The 21,993-nt window shown below is 56.3% G+C and overlaps 1 protein-coding gene across 8 annotated transcripts in view; it reads left to right on the forward strand.

Annotated features, from left to right (window-relative positions):
- Positions 1-21,993, forward strand: part of DLG3 (discs large MAGUK scaffold protein 3) — an 80,402-nt gene that overhangs the window by 23,579 nt on the left and 34,830 nt on the right. For 4 of the 8 annotated variants that reach the window (XM_058032859.1, XM_058032851.1, XM_058032852.1 and 1 more), the window contains one exon: positions 16,912-16,965. In XM_058032859.1, coding sequence (XP_057888842.1) covers positions 16,912-16,965 — 54 coding nt within the window. Of the gene's footprint in view, positions 1-3,183; positions 3,559-16,911; positions 16,966-21,993 lie in introns of those variants that run through there. The other 4 variants (XM_058032856.1, XM_058032858.1, XM_058032855.1 and 1 more) reach the window with 3 other exon arrangements.

The raw sequence follows: 21,993 nt of genomic DNA on the forward strand, positions 1-21,993 counted from the left end.
CACCTTCCTTGTGGAGGATGCACCAAAAAAAAAAAAAAAAAAGGAAAAAAAATGGGAGGGAAAAAAATCAAATTAAATGCTTCTCTTTATTGTTCACCCAGCTCCTTATTAAAGCATATTTCTCTAACAGCTCTTGTCCTTTGCTTCTGCACTTCCCCCCTGAGTGAATACCTGTGTCCTTGCCTGCCCCATCCCAGGACAGTGACAGGGGATGTGTCTGGGGCAGGCCAGCTGTGAGCGGCTGGGGTGACAAATTCTGCTTGTGCAGTTCCCTGGTGCTCTCCTCACACCCATCAGCCTCTTGCAGACTGGGGTTCCTGCCTGAGCTTGGCCCAAAGACGGCTCAGGGAAGGCCATGGCAGTGGAGATGCCTCACTGGTGGCCGCTGCAGGGTCCCTGGAACCTGACCATGCTGTGCCGTGCGGGAGCCACAATGGGAAGGAGGTTTGCAGTGGGGTGGAGCAGTAATTAGCCATGCCCAGGTACTGAGCACATCTCACTGATGAAGTTATCTCAGAGGTGCCAATGGGTGGAGAGCCAGCAAGGCATTCGTGTCCTTTTGTTCCCATGGGGGAGACAATGGCCACCTGGCCTTTTTTACAAGGCTTTTTGCTCTACTTTGGTGCAGCAACCCTCTATCTCAGCTTCAGTCTGGCCCCAGTCCCTCCTGCCATTCCCATCTGATGGCACAAGGATGGCCCCAGTCCCTCCCTCCCTGCTGGCTCTATGGTGTGAGAATTAGGTGGAAGATGTGGAGATAATCCTAATTTCTTAAAACCTGAAGTGTAAAGTTCTCTCTTCAAACCAGCACTGCACACTTTCCTGGCATGCACTCAAACACAGTTTTTCATTGATTAGTTCAGAACAAGCTTGCTTTGCATGCAGGCATCCCACACTGCCCTGCCCTGCCCTGGGGAGCTCCTGGGCTCTGCAGTGTCCTGTGGCACTGAGCTCTGCAGTGGAAACACTGTCTGGTGTGCAGCCATTGGCTTCATCTTGGTGCACGTCTTTGGTCAGTGCCACAGTGCCCCTGGGGCTGCTCAGTGTCCAGAGAGAGCCCAGGGAAGCGGCGGGGTGAGCCAGCAGCAGGGTGAGCCCCAGCTGTGGAGCTGTTCCTGAGGGCCCAGCAGCACTGCTGTGCTGTGCTTGGGGAGCACAGGGACATCATGACTGTCCTGAGCCTGCAGCAGGGAAATCTCAGTGTCTGAGCCACTCCAGCACCCTGTGGCATTAAGCCACCCTGTGATTGAGGTGATGTGAGCGGCCTAGAGACAGTGACGTGCAGGCAGTGCTGGAGAGCACAGGTGCTGCACTGTGCAGTGGGGAGCATGGCACTTGGGGGCACCAATCCTGATTATGGGGTGTCTTCTGCCCCCTCCCCTTCACCCAGAAGCAACCATTTCACTTGGCTGCTTGGGAGCAAGCCCTGCAGGAGCACCTCTGTGTGCAGAGGTGAAGTGCAGAAGTAATTTTGTACTGCAGTTTAAAGAGCTGAAGGAACAGGGAGTGGGCAGGGGCATTTATCTGACCAGCCATCATGCACTTCCTCCTCCCACAGCCCTGCTCCTGCCCAGGGCCATGTTACTGACCTTGGAACCTGAACTGAGGTGTTGCACCACCACATCTTGTGGCTCATCTTGTGGCCCCCTCCTGCTTGTGTACACAGTGCACAGTTCATTGCTCTTCTACATATTTATGTATCATTCTACATATTTATGTACCATTTCTTTAAAATAGTTTTTCACCCACCCTAGTGTTTTTTACAACCTTTGAGCATTAAGAGGCGTGGTTCAGGTTCTAAATGGTAAGATGTGAGGGTTTGTAATGGTTTTTCTCTCTCTCCCCATCAATTTATCTGGATGGCTCTTCTGAACTTCTTCCAGTCCTGCACTTCTTTGCAAGTGGTGAAGGACTGGTGTAAGAGTAATAGAGCTGCACTGGGAGCAGCACCCCTGCCCTGCTGCCCCAGCAGGCATTTCTGCTCTGCTTTTGCCATCCGCTGATGGCAGTAGGTGGAAGGCCCAGCAAAGGCCTTCTAGAAGGGGTTTCTATGCCCTCAGTGCACCTGTGGCTCACGGGGCAGTGGCAGCGTCCCCAGGGTGCTGTTCTGGATGCAGCGCATGTGGTAACATTTCCAAAAAAGCAAGGTGACAACTGATGCAGAAGTGCTGCTACCAGCCTAGTGACCAGCTCAGATCTGGAAAAATTATTTCCTATTCCAGTGCAGCCGGCAGCTGGAGCAAAGTGAGCCCCTTTTGGCGTCCATCACAAAGCTGGCAGGGCTGCCACAGCCGCGCGGGGCGGGAGGAACCCAGCGCTGCCCAGGGGCTGCCCGGTGCGCCGGGAGACGGCTGGGGGCAGCCGCAAGGTGATGCGTGAGGAGCGCAGCATCCTGCCATCCTGCCCCTTCCCGTGCCGCCTGCGCGGGGGCGGCGCGGCCGGGGCTGCCCGGGCACCGGGAGCGGGGATGGGAGCGGGGCTGAGCGCGGGGATGGGAGCGGGGATGGCAGCGAGGATGGACGCGGGGATGAGCGTGGGGATAGGACTGAGCGTGGGGATAGGACTGAGCGTGGGGATAGGGCTGAGCGTGGGGCTGGGGCTGAGCGCGGGGATGGACGCGGGGATGGGAGCAGGGATGGGAGCAAGGATGGACGCGGGGATGAGGATGAGCGTGGGGATGGGGATGAGCGCGGGGCTGAGCGTGGGGCTGGGGCTGAGCGGCGCCCCCGCCGCCGGGGCGGAGCGCGGAGGTTCCGCCGGCGCGGATTGGCCGCTGCGGGGGAGGGAGGCCGAGGGATGCTCCGCGCCGCCGCAGGTGCCGCGGTCCCGCACCGAGCCGAGCCGAGCCGAGCCGAGCCGAGCCGGGCCGGGCTGGGCTGAGCCGGGCTGGGCTGAGCCTGCCCGTGCAGCGGAGCGCCTCGGAGCTGCTGCCCCGCGCCCCGCGCCGGGAGCGGCCCCGGCACTGAGTGGCGTTGCGGACGATGCCGCGGCGCGCCCCCGCGGAGATCACCGCGCTGTAACACCACCCCCCTCCCTTCCTCTTCCTCCTCCTCCTCCTCCCACGGGGCCGGGGGCGCCGAGCGGGCGAAGAGGCGGCAGGCGCGCCTTGCGCGGGGCGGGGGCCGCTGCCGCCCCCTGAGCATCCCTCCCTCCCTCCTCCCTGCCTCCCTCCGCCCCTCCGCGCCGCCTCCCTCCCTCCCTCCCAGCCGGCTCTATGGTGTGAGGGCAGCGATGCACAAGCACCACCACTGCTGCAAGTGCCCCGAGTGCTACGAGGTAACGCGGATGGCGGCCCTGCGGCGCATGGACCCCCCCTCGTACGGCGAGTGGCAGCACGAGCAGTACGGCTACGGCGGCTACGGCTCGCAGACCCTGCCCGCGCCCGGGGGGGCCGCGCCCGCCGCCCGCGGCAAGGCCAAGCTGGGGCCCCCCGCCCGCGACCCCGCCGCGCTGAAGCCGCCGCCGCCGGCGCCGGGCAAGAGCGCGGCCAAGGTGAACGGGAGCGGCCCGGGCTGGTGGCCCGAGTGCACGTGTTCGAGCCGCGACTGGTACGAGCAGGTACGGGCCAGCCCCGGGACGCGGCTCCCCGGTGCGGGACGCGGCGGGGCGGGCGGCGCTCGGGGTGACGCGGGGTTCCCGGCGGCTCCCGGCTCCTGCAGCATCACCCCGGGGGCGTGAGCAGCCGCCGGGGATGCCGGGGATGGGTACCGGCGGCGTGGCTCGGGTCGGGTTGGCGTTGCCGTGGTTCGGGCTGGATGCTGCGGTCCTGCCCGGCGTGGGAGCCCGGCACTGGAGCAGCATTCCCGGGGCCGAACGGGGCCGAACGGATCTTGCTTGGCGCCAGGTGGTCGTCGGGCGTTGATGTATTTTGGACGCCCCGGCTGAGGTGCTCGCCGCTCGCGGTGCCTGAAGCCCTGGCAGCACCAAGGGCATCCCGTCGGGCTGTGTTTGGCAGGCATGGTGCGTGCTGCCCGCTGGGCAGCCTCGTGGGTTCGCGGTGTTGCTTGCCAGCGCTCCCAAAGTGTCACCCACTCTCCATTGAGTTGTGGTTTCCTCGCTCTGCTGCTACGTCCCTGCTCCCCGAGATTATTACGTAACCCTGCTCTGGTCGCTGGCGTGCTGTGTGCATTCTGCCCCATTTCACTGCCTCCATTTCTTCCCACACATTCATTTTATTAGTGTTCTCCAGGACCCATTCTCGGGCTGTGTCTCTCTCCCCTAAATAGAGAGACCAGTCTTGTTTTGAACCCACAAGCCAGCTTAGAAAATGGTTGGATCTTTTTGCAAAGCATTAAAATGGAGGCTAGACCCTGCCTGAAAAACAATTTACCCTGCTTGAGAGAAAGGCATTTCACTTTGCTTCTTCTGCTTCTTTCATTCATTATCTTCAAACCTCACATGATTTCTTATTGATCCTTCTAATTATTATTTCAAGATGCTGTAGCAGGCAGACACACGGGAATCAATGGGAATTCTCTCCTCCTCTGCTCTCGGCAAACACAACCCTCTTCTTCCCTTCCTCTGTTTTTTCTTCATTACTGTCTGTCTGTAGCTCTGGTTGAAATAATTAGATTCATAGCTGATAGCTCAGATTATATTTACAGAAGGCACCAAAAACTCCAGCCACCTTCCTATGAGCCTGGTCCTGCTTTCTCTCTCTTTGTATCAAAATCAGCCTCAGTTCTCTCTCGCCTGCTGATTCCTGGCAAGCATTCTTCCATCTTTCCTCCACTATCTCTTTCCTTCCCTCCATCCAAAGCAGCAAGCTGGGGGAGCAGAAAATCGAAGCATGTTTGCTCCCTCCTTTCTGCTCCTGCTTGCATGAAAGGTCCGGCCCAGTATTCCTGGTAAGACGATTGCAAGCAGCGTGAGAAGGAAGTGATGCCAGCTGCATTGCTGCCGTGGCAGCCTGGGCAGGGGAGCCTTTCATGTTTTTGCAATGGTGGAAGAGAAATCATTGTCTCTTTGTGGTGCTGCCATGGAGCTTGGGCTGCTCGGAAAGTCCGCGTTGGGAATCTCTGCTCTGCCTTTGCCTTTCTGATCATGTTTAAAAAACAAAACAAAAAAAGGGAAAATCAAAAGCTCCTCACGGCATTGCCAGCAACAGAGGATGCCAGTGTTTGAGGCTGTGTGAGCATAGCAGGGTCTGCATGTAGAATATGACGTGTGTGGTGTGTGCAGCGCCTGTATCAGAGCAGGCAGCCGCTCCCCGGTGTGGAGCAAATGTATGCTGTGAGTAAAGCCTGCAGCAAACGCCTCAGCAACGCTCTCCTCCTCATCCTCCTCAGCCAAGGCGCCTGAGCCCAGGAATCCATGTTCCTCCCAGCCCAGGGGTGGGCAGAGGGACAAAAGGTGGTGACATGGAAACATGTAGGCATGGCTTGTGCCCGGGCAGGCAGGTCCAGTTGGCTCTGGGAGGCCGGGAGGTGTTGGGCTCTGGGTGGATTTGGCTGGAGGCTGCAGATACAAAGCAATCTCCTTCACGGGCTGCCTCCGTTTCCAGGAGAGCCTTGGCTGGAGGCAGGGCTGCCATTTTTCAGGGCTGCCCCTTTAAATGAGCTCACTGTCCCTGAAAGCACTTCCAGCAGCTGAGGTGGGAAGGGGTGCACAGGCCAGGAGGCTTTCCCGGGTGAGCAGGGATCTGTTACCCTCCTGGGGAGCTTCACCAGCTCTCATTTAAGCGTTTTTCCTCCCCATGCTTCTTCGTGCCGGCAGAGAAGCGTGTGCTAGTGCTCTGACATCAGAAACGTGCTCCCAGTTGCCTATGGTGCTGTATGTTCTCTGACATCATGGCACACTCACACAGCCAGAGCAGCTCCACGGCATGTGAGACGTGCCCACACGTGCTGCCCAACACACAGCACGGTCCCAGCGTCAACCTGCACCTCCTCCCACGTCCAGCCCCCATCTGTTCTCTCCTCCTGCCTCTCCCCTTCTCTAGGACACATTTTAGCTTGCTCAGGCAATGCCAGTAACTGAGAATCCCTGATCCTCACCACAGGGAGGGAGGGAATCTCAGAGGTCTAGGTATCTCACATCGTTTTTGCTTTGCTTTTCTTCTCCCCCCTGAGATGTCTCCCATTTCTTTTCCCTTATCTATCCCTGTTCCCTGCTCGTTAGTTCCCAATCCCTGCGCTTGATGTCATTGCTGTCCTCCATTGTTCCCATCGCTGTCCCTCCCACTGGCCCTGTGCCCTCCTTGTCCCCCTTTGCTGGCTGGTGGGGAGCTCAGTTCCTCCCTGCCAGGCTGGGGTGACAGGAGGACTCCTGGCTTTGGGGGAGGAACAGCAGTGTGACCCAGGGGAGCATCCCTGATGTGCAGCACTGCTCAAACCCTCCTCTGCCCTGCACAGTGACCCCACAGCCTCTCAGGAGAGGGTGCTCAGCGCCTGCCCATGCCCAAGCCCCTTCCCCAGCCCTGCTCCAAGGGCTGAGGGTCCAGAAGCAGCACCTTTGCCTCCCACAGGGAACGTCCAGCCCTGAGTCTCAGCTCACTCTAAAGATTCTGGTGCCAGGCACAGTGACCAGAGCCCCATGAGGGTCCCAAGGGTGTCACCAGCATTTTCATGTGCATTTTGGGTGGCTGGGGCAGGGCCCAGGGCAGTGCAGCTCCCTGGCATGTGGTGAGGAAGGGCCCTCTGTCCCCAGGGCTGCCCCAGATCTGCTGGCCCTGCTTGGCCAGGAATGCAAGGTCCTGCTGCCCCCCTTTCTGTGGTCCCTTTCTCATCTTGGGGTGGTCATTGCAATGAGACCTTGACCACCTGCAGATGCCCAGAGCATGCCAGGCTTGTGTGGCCTCCACCCCTGGCAGAAGTGTTCATGGGCAGGCAGGTGGAGGAGTGGGACAGCTCTTCCCTGCCCACCCTCAGCAGTGAGCATTTCACTGATTTCCAGGAGGGTTTTCAATGCACAAACGTTGCTTGTTGAGTTCCTCCCATGCCCTGGGCAGTCACTGCAATAGGTGAGCACAGGACAGCACATCTTGGCCTTTGCTGAGCCTTCAGATGATGCTGGGCTTGGGGCTCCTGTCTCTTGGGACAGGGGGAGGAAAGAGCTGTGGAGAAACCGTGGGGGTTCAGACCAGGATCCTGAGCGATGAGCAGGTATGGCTGGAAGGAAGGAGGGAGGGAGAGCGCCAGGGGGGCAGGCAGGGAGCCAAATGCAGGTTGGTTTGTGGGAATGCAGGTTGGTTTGTGGGAATGCAGGTTGGTTTGTGGGAAATGGCTGAAGCCCCAGATGTTCCCTGGGGAGGTGCGAGGGAGGGTGAGAGGAACAGGGTGCCGGGGACATGGAGGCAGTGGAGGTGGTGAGGTTGGCAGGGTGATGTTGCTATGGCTACTCCCGTGCTATTCATAGAAGAAATTAGCTAAATCTTTGCACTGAAACGTGGAGGAGGAGAGAGGAGGAAGGCGTTCTCCGTGTTTGGAGGGAAGGAGAGAAGCCAAAACAGGAAGGGGGTGAAGTTTTCCTTCTTTTCTCTGAGCCTGCACTGTGGAGGGGCATTTCAGGGGAGCACCACTGCCTGAGCTGCCCAGCACCGGCAGGATGGGAAGGATGCAGGCAAAGAGGAGCTGTCCCATGGGAAAGTCCCCCCTGCAGAGCTTCCACACAGAGCCCCACGTGGCAGGATGAGTTCTGTACCGTGCCAGGAGCACAGGAGACATCCTTTTAATTAAAGACAGCCAATCTGTGAAAGGTATTTTTGGCAACCTAAATGTAGATGCAACTGTAGTGAAACTTGTCCTTTGCGTCTGGCTCCATGGCTGAGCATAGAGCTTATCTGCTCCTGGCCCCATCCACCTGCTCAGCCCCTGCTCTCTGGCCACTGGTGGTGCCCCTGTCCTCCCTCCACCTCCAGCATCTCTTCCAGCATGCCCCCCTGCCAGCCGGAGTCCCAGAGAGTCTTCCCTGTCCCTCACTCCCCATCACACTCCACTCCCTCGTGAGAGTTTGGTTCCCCTTCCACAGACCTGTTTGTCACCTCCTCACTCACGATGTGTAAATCTGCGTGTCTGTTCCTAATATATCCCCCTCCATCTGATCTCACCTCTCAGCTTGCTTCTTGGGCATCTCCATCTGGTGCTCCTGCCGTCATCACCCAGCTGAGTTGCTATGAGCAGGTGCTGAGCTGCTCTGCTTCCCCCCGGCCCAGCCTCACACCCAGCCTCGCACCCACCCTCGCCCCTTGCCCCCTGGCAAGAAGCTGATTTTCCCCATGCTTTTGATGTTCCTTTCCTGCCCCTCAGATGAAATCAAGGCCTAGATAATGTTATTTTTTCACAGTCATGCCCCTTTCCTGTGCCTCTCCTGGGAAAACCTTGGCACACAGATGCTGAGTGAGCTGGTTCTCCTCACCCGCCCCGGAGCATCCCCGTGTCTTGCTGTCACCCATCCCCTGGAGTAAGGAGAATCAGATGTTCTCAGTGCTCCTTCACTGTTGAATTCATTTAGGAGTTAACAGCTGAGGGCATTTTTCTCCTTAGCTTATTGATTCACCTGTAAGGCTTTCCCCCTTTCTTTGGGCACGTGAGTCCCTTGGACAGGGGCTGCACCCTTGTGCTCGTTGGCTTTTCTGACTCATCCCTTTAATACAGTAAGGGATAATGCTGGAATTAGAGAAGTGAGTTGAAGGACTGAGCTTAGCTCCTCTCCAGCTGGGTTACTGAGTGCTGCCTGCCAGCCAGCCCAGATGTGCAGGCTGCAGCCCCAGAGCTGTGCCTGGCTGCTGGCTTTGGGGTCCTGGGGCAGCACAGGGAGAGGGGCTGGAGCTGTGTCTGAGCTGGCTGTGCCAGAGATGCAGCTGCTGCTCTAGAGGCAGGGTCTGAAGCCACAGAGGTGGGAGAGACCCCATCAATGCAAGCTGTGGAAGAAGAGCAAAGTACCTGCCAGAAATGGGAGGATGTGGCCCTGCCACCCTGCTGGAGGAGGAGGAGGAGGAGGAGATGCTTGGTGAGGCATGCAGGGCCAAGCACAGGCATGTTTCAGCAGGGGTGTGTGCAGTGTGGAGGAAGTTGCTCCTGGAGAGGAACCTGGGGGCAGCAGGAAGCCCATCAGCCTCCACTGTGACAGCACTGCTGTCACTCCTGTAGGACGGATGTCCATGCCCCCATGGCTGTGCTTTCCGCCGGCTCTTCACCACCACTGCACCTGCCTGACCAGCATTCCTGACCAGTGCCAGGAATCTGCTGGCCATCCTCAGGGGTGGGTCCCACGGGGGTTGGATGAGAGGGAGACCCAGGGACAGCTGTACCAGAGGCTCAGCCTGGTACCCTGGTGCAGGGGAGGTGGGAGGAGGCAGCAGGAGCTGTCACTGTCACTGTTCCTGGAGAGCTGCCTTGCTCGGGTAAGCCCCTCGGCACGTCCTGTGCTATTATGGGAGGAGAGAAGCTTCCGTTCCTTCCCGAGCTGTGAATGCTCATTTAGAGAGGGGAAGTCATTAAGACTAATCAGGAGTAATCAGGGCCGTGCTGATGTGCCGGGCCCCGCTGTGCAGGATGCTCTGCAAGGGGACCTGGGCTCTGGGTGCCAGGGGAGGGAGGTCCTGCCCTGCTCATGTGGGGACTGGGGGGCTCTGCCACCCCAAACCCTGCGTGCAGGCAGGAGGGACAGAGAGCCTGGGGCTCAGCCTGGCAGCTGTGATGCAGGGATGGGTGTAAGCCCTGCTGTGAGGTTGTGCCAGCACTGTGGGTGCAGTGGGCTGTGCTAATGCTCACAGCTGGTTTTAACACATGCAAAGATGGGATGATGTAGGGAGTCCTCAAGGGCCCTCGTTGCAAATCCAGCAATATGCTGTGAGCATGTATCAGGGACTTAGAGATGAAAACTTTTAATACAGTGTTTAACAAGTGCAGAATACGTGAATTTGGAATGAACTCTGCAGTTTAACTTGCAGAGCTCGCTCGATGGGGCTTGCGGAAGGGCTTTCAAGGGTGTAATTATTTTTGGGAACATGCAGTGCTTCAGAGCACCCCAGACCAGGCCCTAGATACCTTCTTGTCACCTTTGTATTAACTAGAATTTTTCTTGAATCTCTGTTGATGGGTTTTGGTTTGCTTTTTTTCCCCACAGAAACAGGTTTCTTAACACTTGTTAACTGGGTGTGCACTGGAACTTACTGAAAAGAAGAAATTAGGATATTTGAGTCCCGGGAACCAAAGAAATCTTTATTTTAACACTGTTCCTTATTCTCTCTTTTCTCCCTATACATATGTATTTGTCTGAGAGGAAGATAAAAGCATGTGACTCTTTCAGATAATAACTCTTCCTGTGCAAAAAGGAATCAAGTAAACTTTATTTGGTACCGCCAGGTCAAAGAGAAGCTACTGAAGTCCAGAAGCTTTGCAAATTGGGTCACTTATTTTAGTGGGCTGAGCCTGGAACAGGATGTCTAACTTTCAAGTTTGAACACCCTGGCCTTAATGGTTTCTAAATGGAAACTTATATTCGACAGAGCTTCTCTTTGGGAAGCTTTCTTCCTGTGCTGCTACCGAGTAAAGGCTTTTTCCAGTCCCTATTTAAGCTACTCTTTAACAAAAAAAAAAAAAAAAAAAGGCACCAAAACAAAGATTAAACCTTCAGTAGCTGCTTGTGTTCACATTACACTTGGGGCACTTCAGTGGCTTTGCCAAAGCTCCTTGTGAGCAGGGACCTTTCAAGTCCCGTGTTCCGTGTTTGTTTCCGGCTGGCGCTTTGAGCCGGTGCCGAGGGGCAGCCGTGGGGCCGGGGCTGTGCTGCCCCAGAGCCTGCTCCTGCCACCTGAACAGCCCAGCTCAGCCTGGAGAGAAGGGCTGCTCTTGCTCGCAGGCCACCAGGCTGGCTGGGAGCCGAGCATGGGGAGGGAGGCAGCAGCTGGCACCTGGCTGGGTGGGACTGGCACAGGGTGTGGGCACCTGCAAGCTCCAGAGTCAGCCCAGCATCCTTCCCTACATCGCTGGTGCCACGTTTTGAGCTGTGCAGGAGGGCAGGGGCCAGGCTCAGCCTGTCATTGCCCTTCATGCAGGCATGCTTGTTGGGTCGTGTCCTCCCCCTGCCCAAACCATGTCAGCCAACAGGTTGCTCTTGCAGGAGATGAGGAAAAATGCAGAGAGAATTCCTTTATCCAGCCCAGTTAAAAGGAAGGGTTATTCATCTCTGGCCAAGAACTTCCTCAGCCTCCAAAAGTTTTCAGGATTTTTTTTGCTGCCTTTCCCTGTCCCATCCTGTGGGCACTCTGCAGGATCAACTCTCCCTCAGAGTTCTGTTGATGCTTCCAAGCAACCTCAGCTCTGGCCACCATGTAAAGCCCAGGAAAGAAAAGAGAGATGAGCACAGACATCTGTGAGGATGGGACCAGCCCTGGGACCAGCACCTCTCCCCTTGAGAATGGAAGAGTTAGGTCAAAGCATGGATTTGGGTCTTGAGATGTCAGAAAAGCCCTGCATCTCATGGGGCAGCTGGGAGCAGGCCTCAGTCTGGGGAGGGATGTGCCATGCTTTGTTTCCTACAGGAGGACCGGGAGGTGGCTTCTCTGGGCACAGCCAGGGGAAAACCAGGGGAGTCTCTGGGGGCTCAGGGGCAACCTGGAGGGAAGATGCCAGCACCTCTCTGCTCTACACACCTGCTGTTCAGAAATGGCAGAGCCAGACTCATCCCCTCCTTTCCTCAGGGAGCCTCAAGAGTGGGTTTCTGTGTGGCCTTGACCACAAGTTCAGGTTGCTGGGGAGGAGCTGTGTCCTCTCAGGTGCAGTGGGAGCCACGTGTTGGGCCCTGGCTTGGGGCAGGAAGGAGCCCAGCATTGGTAAAAGCAGCATCTGGGCACATGTGGGCAGCCAGGCTGGCACAAAGCAGATGAGAGTGTCAGGGCTCATCAGGGTGAGAGCTGAGCAGGGGCTCTGTGCGTGCTGCAGGCAGGACCTGAGCTCATTCCTATGACATTGATTCAGCAGCTCGGTGCAAACCCACTCCCCACAGGATCCTCTTGTGTCTGGGCATCCTGCAGCTGACCCCACTGCCTGCAGCACCCTCGGCATCCCCGAGCCTGTACCTGCTTGTTCACAGCCAGAATTCAACAGGGCTGGGTCCTGCCACAGAGCAGCTGCTTCCAGAGCTGGAAATGCACAGCTTTCTCCATGCTTTAACACCCTTTAAAAAAAAATCAAAGCAGATGGAGCTGGACTACAAGCAGCTCAGTGTCAGCCCTGATTAGATAATTCTGTTGGGCATTTCCCCACTTGTGACCTCTGCTCCTGAGAGCTTTTAAAGGGATGTAAAGATGGAATTTCACTTATCTTCAGAGCCATTTCCTTCTGAGCGCTGCTATTATACCTCAGATGATATGAAACAAAGGATATTAAAAGACAGACTGAATTTTCACTCCGATCCAGTCTGGGGAAACAAAGGAGTTAAATTAGTGCTTTTCTTCTCATGCATCAGCCCAGTGTCTCAAGCAGCCACTGTGTCCTGCACATTCCTCCTTGCACCACACATGGGACACCCCACCCTCCTGCAGACAGCAGCTCTGTGTGTTTGGCCTGCTCTGGAGGCTGCTGTTGTTCCTGTTGCTGGTTAAGATGGAAATGTGTTTATCTGTGATCACAATCCAGTTGCCTTGTCCTGGGACACCTGTAGCATGTGTATTTTGCCTCCAGCAGGTACACATCTCCTGACCTCTGTGGGCTGGCCCCATGCTGGTTCTGTGGAGGATGTGAAGCTGGAAAAGCTTTGGGAATCTCAGTTCTGGGGACATCATCTTGAACTTTCAGTTCAGAGTCTCCCTGCCCAGCTCCTGTGTGCCAGCCCTGACAGCAGTCCTGGGGAAATGCCACAGGGCAGGACCGAACCCTCAGCAGCAGGCTAGTGAACCTCCATTTGCATGTAATTGCAGCTTTTCTTTTGCTTGGAAGTTTTGGGAAATCATGTTTTGCAGTTCCTACCTTTGTGCCAGCAGATGACAGCAGTAGAACTGAGGTGAGGGGTGATACCTGTAGATGTTTGGGGCTTTGGTGCTCCCAGGTGACAGTGTTAGTGTCACTGGGCTGCCACTTTGGGCCCAAGTGGAGCCCAAATAGCAGCAGTCCCTCACAGATCACTACGCAGAGGGGATATCTAAGGGTGCTTCTGAAGGGCTACATCCTGTACCTGAGATTTTTTCCAACACTGCTGCCTGCCTGGCTGTTCCCTGCCTGTGCTGCAGTGGCGTTGCTGAGCCTGTGGAGGAGGAGACATCCCTCCTGCCCTGCACACAGCCCCACAGCCCCTCCTGGCTTCAACCACAGAGGCAGCTGCCCCAAACAGGCACCAAGGTCTGCACAGGGAGCCAGTCCCTCTCTGAGGCTGCCTGGGGCAGATTGCTGCTCCTCCATCAGCTCCTGGCCTGTGGCTGCCACCAGGACTGCTGTGCTGAGCTCAGTGAATGCAAGGCTCTGCTTCGCTCAGCCCTGGGAGACCAGAGAGCTCTTCAATCCTGACCTTCAAACTTCATCCCCCTTCACCACGGTTTCCTTTGACTCCTGTTGCTGCCCAGATTTTCTCAACAGCTGTCCTCTGCCTCGCTGGCTTTGTGCCCAGATCAATCTCTCTGCAGCTGTGCAGTGCCCTCCTCACTGCCCAAGGTCCTCCTTGAGTCCCTGCAGCCTCCATCCCCTGACACCAAGGGCCTGATGGAAAGAGTTCAGGGCACCTCCAGCTCTGCTGCCATGGAATGAGAACTGTAGCACTTGGACTATTTCTATTTCCATTTCTATTTCCATTTCTATTTCTATTTCTATTTCTATTTCTATTTCTATTTCTATTTCTATTTCTATTTCTATTTCTATTTCTTTATATATTTATATTTATTTTTATATATATATATATTCTATTCTAAACCCCCCAAGCGCAAACAGGGCATGGTAAATAATATTGTGATGAAGGGGTTTAGATGGAAGAGATCTGACAGCCCCCATTGAATGTTGTCTGAATGCACAGCCCTGTTCCCTCTCCTCCCTGTATTGCAAGCCCCTGCTCCTTAGGGCATAAATTACTTACCCTTCCCTATGGAATTGAAGGCATGGTTAATTCACCAGCATGTTCCTGCTGCCCAGCAAAAAATTATGGCTGTCTCTGTCCTCCCCTGGCTAGCAGAGCTGCTCAGTACCTCTGCCTGACTGGTGGAGAGAGGCAAAATCTTTTATTTTCAGGTGCTCTGCTTATTTCTGAGTCTTAGGTCTTATCTGTCTCTTCAGTAGGACAGGCAAAGTGCAAATATTGAAATATTTGCAAGTGGGAGTCAGAATTAATGCCCAAACACCTTTGCTGTAGTAGCTGGAATAGCTGGCTGCAGGAAGCAAGTGGGGATTTCCTGGTCTGAGTTCCTCCTGACCATGTGTGACTTTGTTTTAGAGCAGCCACTCACACTGGGTATCTCCTGGGTCCCATCTGGAGCCTGAGTGGGAAATTGTGCTCCTAGCAGTATTCTGAGATGTAAAAAATCACTAGTGTGGAATGGCTGCAAAGGATGCTCCGTGCACGGGGAGCAGGCTGAACAAAATATGTCCTCAGGGCTCACCAGTGTGTGAGAGAGGCAATGTGATGTGTGATTTTTGGGCTATTATTAATTCAACAAAGAGTGCAGTGGGGCTCAGTGGAAGACTCAGGCTGGACCTGCAAAAGCCTCTATAACATTATTATATAGAGCACTTCTCCCTGGGAGGGATCCAAAGCATCATTTGTGGATGTGAATTCTTTTTATAAATCATGGGGCACATGATGGGCTACATTCACTTAGGCTGCCTCTTCTGCATCCTTCCTGGAAACTCATCTAATGAGAGCTAGCATCTGGGTGTTCAAACCTTGATGTGTTACCGGTTGTTAATTGCTGGCAGTAGAAGTGCTTCTTTTCTGCCTTGAAATGTGGAATCCCTTCCTAGAATTGCACTGGGGACTAATAAAAGCCACTGCCAGGTTTAATATATTCTATCTCTCAAATTATCTGGATTAAATACAAGGACTGTGTACTGCCAGAGAGGGGATATTCCCAGTTTAACATTGCTTCTGGAACTTGGAGATCCCAAGACACTGGACCTGAAAATTGTGATTCTCTTTTGTGAGGAGGAGGGGTTTGGCAGGAGTGCTTGGAAGTGGTCATATTTACCTGAGTTAGAGAATTAATTGCCATAAAAACTATGGTTTTGTAACCAATAGTTACAGCTGCAGGAAAGATCAGAAAGCATCTGAATAAATCAAATTAACTACCTCCTGCTCCATCCATATGAGAGCAGAACCTTCCAGGGCAGGATTTAAACCACAGGCTGGTTGGTCCTTAACTCTCTCCTCCACTAATTGAGGAGAGTGAATAGTCAGACATAGGGTCAGCTAAAGCAGGGCACAGTGGGCACTGCAGTGCTGGGGTATGGGGGAGGCTGCTCTCAGTCAGGGACGGGCAAACCCCCACAGGAGCGATGAGGAGGCAGCTGGTTCCTGTGGAAACATCACAGATCAGAGGCTGTGGGGCCGTGTGGTCAAACACCCCGTTGATGGGCAGGCAGTGGTGCTGGTGGTTGTTTCAGTAGTCCACCTTGTCTGGCTGCTGTTGGTGGTGCCCAGGCAGGCTCACTCCCCCTCCCCGGTGGTTCCTGTCTCACTCCGCTGCTCTTCTCCTCACGAGCCCGAGGATGATGAAGCGAGTTCCAGCCCCCGCTGCCCTTCCAGGCTTGCCCTGCTCCGCTGTGTGCGGCGGGGAATGCCGGCCCTGGATGTGCCTCTGGCTTTGGCCGCTCCTCCCTCATTCCCAGCGCCCCGGAGGCTCCGGCAGCCCCCGCCTTCAGCAGCGGCGGCGCTGGACAGCTCCGGGGCGGGACCCTCAGCGGCCCGGCCTGCTCCTGTCCTCCACCTCCGGGCCCCGTCCCGTGCCTCCGGCCGGCCATCCTCGTCCCAGATCGCCTGCCGTCCCACTCCGGAGGAACCCAGGTTCCTCCGACCGTCCCGTCCCGTCCCGTCCCGGTTCCTCCGACCGTCCCGTCCCGTCCTTCCCCGTCCTTCCCCGTCCCTTCCCGTCTCATCCCGGTTCTTCCGACCGTCCCGTCCCTCCCCGTCCCGTCCCACCCCGGTTCCTCCGACTGTCCCGTCCCTCCCCGTCCCGTCTTTCCCCGTCTCGTCCCTCCCAGTCCCGTCCCTCTCTCCTCCGCCTCCCCATGGTTTTGGCCGTCCCGTCCTGTCCCTCCTTCGGCCGTCCCTAATCCCCAGCCGTCCGGTCCCGTCCCGTCCCTCCCCTGGCCTCACCCGCCCCCGGCCTACGGCGCTGCACCTTCTCCCATCCCTTTCTCGGCCCTCCCTCCCTCCGTGCCTGCCCCGCCATGTGCAGCGAGCCGAGGCCGAGGCAGCCCAGGAGGAGGGACCCGGAGCGGGTCACAGGGAGCCCTCCAGGACCGGAGGATGCCTGTGCTGCTGTCAGGATGGGCCGAGGCTGCCCAGCACAGCAGTCATGAGGATAAGGGACCAAATGCTGTCACCCCTCTCAGGGCATGGTGGCCCTGTGCTTAGGAGGAACAGCAGCTGTTGGAAGGTGTTTGGTGCGCTGGCAGTAAATTCCTCCCCCAGAAAGGCTTCTTTCCCTACGCCTCATATCTCCTAACCTCTCGCTAGTGTGAAATTCACGTAAATTTTGGGAGTCTGACACAGGCCTGAGAGAATTTCCAGTGTTCCCTATGTCCGTCCCAGCAGCCAAGGCCATGGGGTGTTTGGGACACACCAGCTCTGAGGACAGACTGATGCCCAGAGCTGTGCTGTGGCCCTGCTCCTGTCCCAGGGCTGTTGGACAAACAGAGCCCTTCCCGAACCTCCCAGCGCTGCCTGGCCTGGAGGGTCCGTGCTGGCGTGGCCAGGGGAGAGGCAGTGCACCACCAGGGCTGGGTCCATGGCTCAGCTTGGTGACATCCCCCTTTTGTCTCCTCACAGGCCAACCCCGCTCCCATTATGGTGAACACTGACTCGCTGGAACAAGGGCTCTCTGTAAGTCTCCCGGTTTCCTTTTGCTTCCTTTGATCAAGTGCTGCATTTTCCCTGCTCAGCAATGCAGGAAAGACTTTCCCAGCTCAAGGAGGCCCTGGTAAGGCAGCAGAAGATCCTGATACCCACGCCATGTCCCCATAGCTCATCCCACCCCAAACCTTGGGGCTGGGTGACACAGCACAGAGCCAAGGCCAGCAGCAGGTGATGCTGGGGCTCCAGCACCGGGAGGCACAAGGCAAAAGGCCTCAGCAGAGGAGCTGGGGATCCCAGATGGTTGTGCTCAGGGTTAATCATACAGCCATTTCCTCTGCCTCTCATACAGGGGGGTTGAGGGGCTCTTCCTGCACTGCCTCAGCCTCCTTGGGCAACCTCAGGAGGAGTGCAGAGCTCTCTGGGTGCTTGCTGGCATCTCCCTCACCGGTCCTCAGGGCAGCAGGGCCCACCAGGTGCTGCTCCTCTGCCACTGAAGGCTGCCAGCAGCTGAGCAGTGCTTGGTGAGTGTGTTTGCAGCATTTGGCACCCTGTAGTAGTGGTGTAGTATAAGATAATCCTCCTCAGTTTGTGGCAGACAGGGTTTGCCTCCTGCTCCATCCGTCCCCAGAACATTTGTAACTCGTTCCTGCGGGGCAGATGAAGGGAGCAGGGTGGCCAGCGTGGGTGTCTGGCCAGCAGCACTGGCTCTGTGCTCGTGGGGTGTTTCCCTTCTTTGCCCAAAGGAGCCCAGCTCACAGCTTTGCCAGGGCTGGGTGCTTTGCCTCAGGTTTGCTTCCGATGCATCAAACTGCAGCTGCATTCCACAGCAGTGGAGCAGCACCAGGACTCAGCGCTGGGGTGGGTCCATCTCTGGAGTCAGGGTGGTGGCCACAGGTGAATTTGCTGCAGGTGACTTCTGGGGGTTGAATTTGCCCTGTAGAAATCTGCAGATGTCATCCCACAGCCTGTGGTGGGGTCAGTGCCCATCAGAGCTGCCCTGGGCTGTTGAGAAGAGCCACAGAAAAGAAGGAGAGCTTGGCTGAGACCTTTCCAGCCCTGGCTGTGTGGTTTAATTAAGCCTGAATTAAAGCCACCTGACTGGGAAGGAAGGCAGTGGTGCATCTCTCAGTGTGCTGGCCCTGGGTCCAGCAGCCTTGTATCAATGTGGCAGAGGGGAGCAGCTGTCCCCAAAGGTTACTTTCCCCAAACACATGGTAGGGCAGAGAGGAACTCCTGGGTGGAAAGGCTGCTTTCACATCCATTTTGTACCCTCCCTGGGTACCAAATGTCACACCTCTGGAGGAACATTGCCCACTCATCACTGCAGGCACCAGCACTGCATCCTGTGCCACCCTCCATCCATGCCCATCCCTCCTCCCTGCCCCTGTGAGCCCAAGGGCAAGGAGAGGAGAGCCCAGGGGCCAAGGACAGGCTCTGTCACCCCAGGCAGGTTCCTGAGCCCTGCAGAGCCCAGGAAGCTCTGGGAGCCCTCATGTGGGGCAGCAGCCACTCCTTCCACTGCAGGGCACTCCACATTCCTGCCCTCCTGGCTGCTTCCCTGTGCTCCAGCTCATCAACCTCACATCCCTCCCTCTCCCTCCACCTCCACATCCGTGTCCACCCCTTCTCCCTGCACTTTGGCTGGGTTTCAGGGGGTGCTCTGCACCCCAGACAGGTGCCAGCATCATGCTGGGGGTGACAGTCACTGCTCCCATCCATCCAAACTCAGCAGAACATGCTGGGAGCACCTGTCCTGCAGGGGTCCAAAGGGCCACCAGATTAGCTGTGCTCTGCTGGCTGTGATCTGGTGTGTGTCACCTCTGGCTGCCCAGAGCAGGGGAGACAGTTCAGTTTGATTCCTGTCAGCATCCAGCCTGGAAACTCTTGCCTTCTACTCCATGTTATACCAGGAAACAGGCCTTGCTCCATCTTTTCCTTCTCTGGGGTGCTGTATTCCTCAGGCTTCAGAGAAAACAACTCAGCAGTTTCCCAGCTCAGCAAAGGAGCCACACCAGGACCTTGCTGCAAACACCAAAATGCCCAATCTGGAAACATGAGGGTTTTTTTACAAACCCAAAATCTGAAGCCCGTTGGTACAGCATGTATTTGGAAGGGTTAAATTCACATCTTCCAGTCTTTAATTACTTAACTATTCATTGCTTTCCGTAATGATAAACAGATGGAAGTAGTCTAGTTCCTTCCTGTTCTAGTTCCATTGATTGCATTGGACTGGCTGTTGGGCTTGATTTGGCCCTGCCTGTTTATCAAGAAGTCTGTTCTGCATTTCAATGTCCCCATCCACCCACTCCCATCCCCAGGAGCACTCTGAGGTGCGGGCTGCAGCACTGGGATGGCTGGGACTCAGTCTGTGGCTTGAGCAGAGCCCAGCATCCCCAGGGTGTAAAAACCCAAATAATCCATTATAAAATGCCTGCAGTGTTAAAATCATCCCTTGATGATTTTAAGGAGAGTGCTGGAGGGCATCATCCATGCTCACAGTTTCACATCTTGGTGGATTTTGCCCAGCATGTCCATAATGTGGAGATGGAGAAGTGGAAACAGAGTTTCCGTGGCAGATGAGATCTCTGCATTTCAGAGCTGCCTCTCTAAAGCTAAAACAACTTCTTGCTGCCAGGCAGTTCCAAAATGAACAAGGACAGTCACTCCAAAGCCCTTGAGGAGTTGAAAGTTTCAGAGTGAGGTTTTCAGTTGAAGGTTTTCAGGCTTCCTTGGAGCTTGATTTGGTGCCTCATTGCCCAGCAGTGAGGTGCAATCACCTTCAGTTGCCTAAAAGCCAGGTGTGAGGATGGCAGGTGCTTTCCAGGCCTGATTTCAGTCAGTGGGTCCCTCACACCTTGGTGCAGGTGCTGGCTGGGCCCATCCCAGTGCCCGTTCCCAGGCAGTGTGGCTCTGCTGTCCTCACAGCTGTTGTAGGGCTGCAAACCCTTCACTCTGCCCAGCTCAGCAGGTTGGTCCTCTGGCAAAGGCTGACCCCAAACAGGGTATTTATCCCCTCTGTGCACGAGGCCAGCCCCGTGGGCACTGCACACGAGGGGCTGAGGCCAGGGGGTGGCTGGAGGGCAGTCAGGAGGTCTCAGTGCTGCAGCAGGACACATGGACACGGGCAGGTGAAGGGAGGCAGCTCTTGACCTATTTTCCCTGGGCCCCCTGCCATGTGCAGGCAGGCAGAGCTCTCCTGTGCCAGCGCTGGTGGTGCCAGTGCCAGCAGGGAGGTGCCCATTGCACCCGCTGCCCTGGCACGGGTCTGCTCCCCTCTCCCCGTGCTGGGGCAGCTGTGGGGCATTGCCAGGTGCCCTCCACACCCAGGGCTGGCTGGCACAACCAGGGGCTGGCTCTGCAGTCTTCAGACCCTCTCCATTATCTCCATTAAAGGGCTGCTCCACCAGCAGGTCCCAGTGCTCGCATCCCAAGCACAGGATACGGGCAGGATCTTGCTCCAAAAGGGACTGTGAGCTCTGTTACCCTTCCTGCAGGGGATTTACTCTTGCAGCCTGGTTGCCTATCTGGGTTGTATTTGAGGAACCTGATCTTTGCCTTATGAATCTGGCCTTCTTTTTTTATTTAAAAAACAAACCAACAAGCAAAACCACAAAAACCAGCCAACCACCCCCCAACCCAAAAACCCACCTCAAATCCTTACTCTGCAGCAAATTTCAAGGGGTGTTCCACGTGGGCTGTGGCGGTGTTGGCCGGCAGAGCCTGCAGACAGCTTGCAGTAGCTCTGGAAGGTGTGTGCTCCTCTGTTTATCAGATGAGTGTTCGCTCTGCAGCCTTCTGTTGATGAGCTAAATGCCATCATCGGTAACCATTCCCCTCCTGCTCAGAGGAGGGCCAGCAAAGGTGCCTCTTCCCGAGCCATCAGGTGGGCTTGTTGCACAGGAAGGGCCTGGAAAAAATACCCATACTCTTTTCCATCAGAAACCAGGTGATGCTTAGGATCAGGATATGCTGGGAACAGCTAATTGGCCCCTGACAGTGCTGTGAGCTCGGCAGGTGTTACCCGAGGAGAGCAGGGTGTGGTGCATCTTCCCAGCCAGGCCTCTTCCCTCTGGAGATGGCCCCAGACAGGATCTGGGGAGCAGCACAGGGCACTGGCAAAGGACAGGGGGATCAGTCTGTGGCAGAGCCAGGTCCTGGCAGCTCTGGTGGGTATCATGGGGAGGTTTTTGCCGTCAGTGAGTGACTGGTATTTGATTTTCCGACGCTGGAACGTTCGCTTTGTTGGCTTGTTCCCTTGGTTACGTTGTATATATTAAGTTCTTCATTTGCCTTCCTTATACAATTAACTGGCATTCCAATTGCGTGAATTTTGAAAACACAACCAGTGCCAAAACTTCACCCCTCAGGCCTGGCTGACCCCAGCAGACACCGCACCAAGCAAGCACCTATGCCACTGGTTCTGTGGGAGCAGAGCAGAACAGTGCTCAGCATTGGCAGCTCGGGGATTTGGGGAGTGGGGCTGTCCCAGCTCAGCTGCCTGGCAGCACCGGGGCGTGTGACAGAGTTTGTGCAGGGCTCTCGGTGCAGCCCAGGGTTTGTGCAGGGCTCTTGGTGCAGCCCCAGTGTGTGACAGGGTCTGTGCCGGGCTCTCGGTGCAGCCCAAATGTGTGACACAGGGTTCTGTGCAGGGCTCTTGGTGCAGCCTGGGTGTGTGACAGGGTCTGTCTGTGCCAGGCTCTCAGTGCACCCAGGTGTGAGACAGGGTCTGTGCAGGGCTCTCGGTGCAGCCCAGGGTCTGTGCAGGGCGCTCGGTGTCTGTGCCGGGCTCTTGATGTCTATGCGGGGTTCTTGGTGCACCCTGGGCTCTGTGTGGTGCTCTTGGTGCAGCCCAGGGTCTGTTTGGGGCTCTCGGTGCAGCCCCGGTGTGTGACGGGCTCTGTGTTGGGCTCTGTGTCGGGCTCTCGGTGCACCCCGGGCTCTGTGTCGGGCTCTCGGTGCAGCCCCGGTGCCGCTGGCAGTCCCGCCCCGCGCTGGCTCTGCTCATGGCTCACAGATTGTCAGAGCTCTCTGCAGATCCCATCCTGCAGGGATGTG

Source organism: Melospiza georgiana, chromosome 12 (assembly GCF_028018845.1).
Source record: "Melospiza georgiana isolate bMelGeo1 chromosome 12, bMelGeo1.pri, whole genome shotgun sequence".
Lineage (NCBI taxonomy): Eukaryota > Metazoa > Chordata > Aves > Passeriformes > Passerellidae > Melospiza > Melospiza georgiana.